Here is a 2,832-nt window from a genome sequence, read left to right on the forward strand (position 1 = left end):
CATGCCGTCCCATAGCTAGCGAGGACGCCATCCTAGCAAGTCCATGTGCCTCTCCATTGCTATTTGGGATGTTCAAACTTGGAAGTGCATGACACAAACGGAGCCCTTCGCTTCTTGATCTCTTGGATTATCATGCAACATGTCCATCCATATTCTTTGTAGCTCCGAGTTCCCGAACAACTCCAAACTTTAAGATCGCGGGCTAACCCATTTCGCAGCTGGCTCATGCAAACGCTACAGCCGCTATAGCCGGAGATAGCGGCCACTAACCCAGTTCACGGGAACAGTAACATGTGCATGTACACGTGCATATTTATCTCAAAAATAGGGGATTTTCAGCAGAAAACAGAGGATTTTCTGAAGCAGAGGAAGCAGAGAGCAGAAGTTGATGGTCAGAGCTAGCTCTTGTTCTTCATCAACATTTGGCACCACCTGAACCTGAACCTACAACCTGAACCGATATACCTGAACCTACAAGTTTGCAATGCAACCCAAGAGCCTGTCGTGCTGCTCTTGTTTTCCAAAGTCTTTTCCAGCTTGCTTCCTGACTGTGTACATTGAAGTTACCCGACTCATCATTTAACCATGCTTCACGCTGACACTTGGTTTTGACGTAATGCCATGCCCAGCAATCCCGGCTATTTATACATGGCCAATGGAATATCCTTGATTACCTCGGAGTCCATCGGTAACAAGTGCACGTTCAGAGCTGCATGCATGACACCGAGAAAATGAAATCTGAAACTTTCTCGGGAGGGTTCTGTGACACTGCACATATAGGACGTAATTTCAAATTTCATTGGGGCCACCCCTTTCTCGATTGTCCGCTGGCCAAACTATTATAGCGCTCAGTTCATATAGCCTTTAGTATCACCCCTCCAAATAGTATTCACACGTTATTTGGGACGTGGCTAAATGAAGTAAAGACAAATATTGCGAGACATATTATGATAGAAGCGTGTGCATTACTTGGGCTATATGGAACTGTAGAAATGACATGGTTTTTAACCGACAAACTTGTATAAATTTCTGCAGGTAATCTACAGGGCAACTATTTGGATCTGTCTGTGGTCATTACTCACTTGTGTGGAAGTCAGGGAGCCTTTGGTTACTGGGTCTGCCCGATGGGAGATGATAGTTCGGGATATCTACAATCGGTTTGGATGGCGGTCCAGTAATAGGATAGGTGTTTAGTCATCTCGTTCTATTTTCGCCGGTTGTGGCATATTATATTTGTTTATTTTTCTTCGGCTCTGAGCAAGCTTGTTCTGGATCACAGATTTTTTGATCACTTTGCTTAATAAAGGGACTAATATGCACATCACTTTGATGGAGAGGTCAGGGGCAATCCTCCTTTTCTAAAAAGAAATTGTCCGTCCAAATATTTGTGTCTCTATCTCCTTTTCTTCGGAGAGAGCACGCCAAACATGAGAAACAATTAACTGGTTCCAATTAGGGCCGTAACGTGCAAATAAGTCCATGATATCGTTATTATCAAATTATAAGGCCGTGGCGTGCCTGCGTTGCCCAGCAAATAAGCCCAAGATATCTCTACCCTAATAACTAAAATCTCAGTATACCGGCAGATCGATGTATACGCAGATGGCCGCCGCCTGCGACAAGCGCGCGCATACAGCAACGCCGTGCTGGTCGACAACGTTTCCCGACGATCTCCTCGCCGTCATCTACGGCAAGGTCGACTCCCCGCGCGGCCGCGCACGCTTCGCTGCAGTCTGTCAGTCGTGGCGCGATGCCGCGCACGCGGCACCTCCGGTGCCGGCGCTCCCGTGGCTGCTCCTCTTGCCTCGCGACTCCAACAGGAGGAAGGCTCTTCACTGCCTCGAGGACAGTTCCCTGGTGCGCTTGTGGGTCCTCCGCGAGGACGCCGGGAGGCGGATCATCGGTGGCCACGACGGCGGCTGGGTTGCCATGCCAGTGCCAGGTCTGATCAAGATCGTTAACCTTTTCTCGGGCGCCGAGGTGTGGCTCGCCAAGAAGAACGCGCCGATCCTCTGCACGAGCCAGTACCATGGCCCCTCCCGCCTGGTCGTTATCTTGAGAGTTATCTTCTCCGCTCCGCCCACCTCGCGCCGGTGTATCCTTGCCGCCATAACATACAAGTGCGGCATCGCACTCTGCAGGGTTGGTGGTCCCAACAGCGGGTGGACGGTACAAGGATGTCCTAATGCAAGGCTTGCGGACATTGCATTTTGCAATGACGAGCTCTACGGCATACATTACAATATGACAATCGTCAAGTTTGAGATTGGTGTGAATGAGGACGGTGCCCCCATGGTCACTACGGAACGCTTGCTAGTCATCCAATGGATTGACGGTGTCAGGGACTACTTGAGCAGTACTAGGTACATCTTTGATCTGCACGGCAAGCTTGGGATGGCATTGAAGACCCGGTGGTTGCCATATATGGAGCCTTTCTTCAAGGTGTTCAACCTTGTCGATAACTGCACGGGTAGACAGAAGGCGGCACTTTACAAGCAGGAGTGGGTGGAGGTCACAGACTTGGGTGACCGCTCATTGTTTTTGGGGGAGCCATTCTCTAAGGCAGTGCATGTGCCAACGAACATGTGTGGCAACGTGGAGAGAAACCACATCTACTACTCGCATCGTTGTCCGTTAGGTCAAGATGCCATCATCCCTAGTTACAAGGTATCCGTGACAATTTTGAACAACCTTCACGGCGAGACCTGCTACAAGGAAGACGACTCAAAGAATAACATCACCACCGATGGCCTAAAGAGGATAAGGTCGGTAGGATACTTTATGAAGGGTTATTCACATGGTGGCATGTGGATTCTCCCTCCATATATATAG

At 49.3% G+C, this 2,832-nt stretch overlaps 1 protein-coding gene across 1 annotated transcript; it reads left to right on the plus strand.

Annotated features, from left to right (window-relative positions):
• Positions 1-1,602: 1,602 nt before the first annotated feature.
• LOC147982500 (uncharacterized) lies at positions 1,603-2,832 on the plus strand. Its single transcript, XM_087516322.1, has one exon. The coding sequence runs from the start codon at positions 1,603-1,605 to the stop codon at positions 2,830-2,832; it is 1,230 nt and encodes a 409-aa protein (XP_087372448.1).

Source organism: Triticum urartu, chromosome 3A (genome assembly GCF_056163025.1).
Source record: "Triticum urartu cultivar PI428250 chromosome 3A, HENAU_Tu73, whole genome shotgun sequence".
NCBI classification, from domain to species: Eukaryota; Viridiplantae; Streptophyta; class Magnoliopsida; order Poales; family Poaceae; genus Triticum; species Triticum urartu.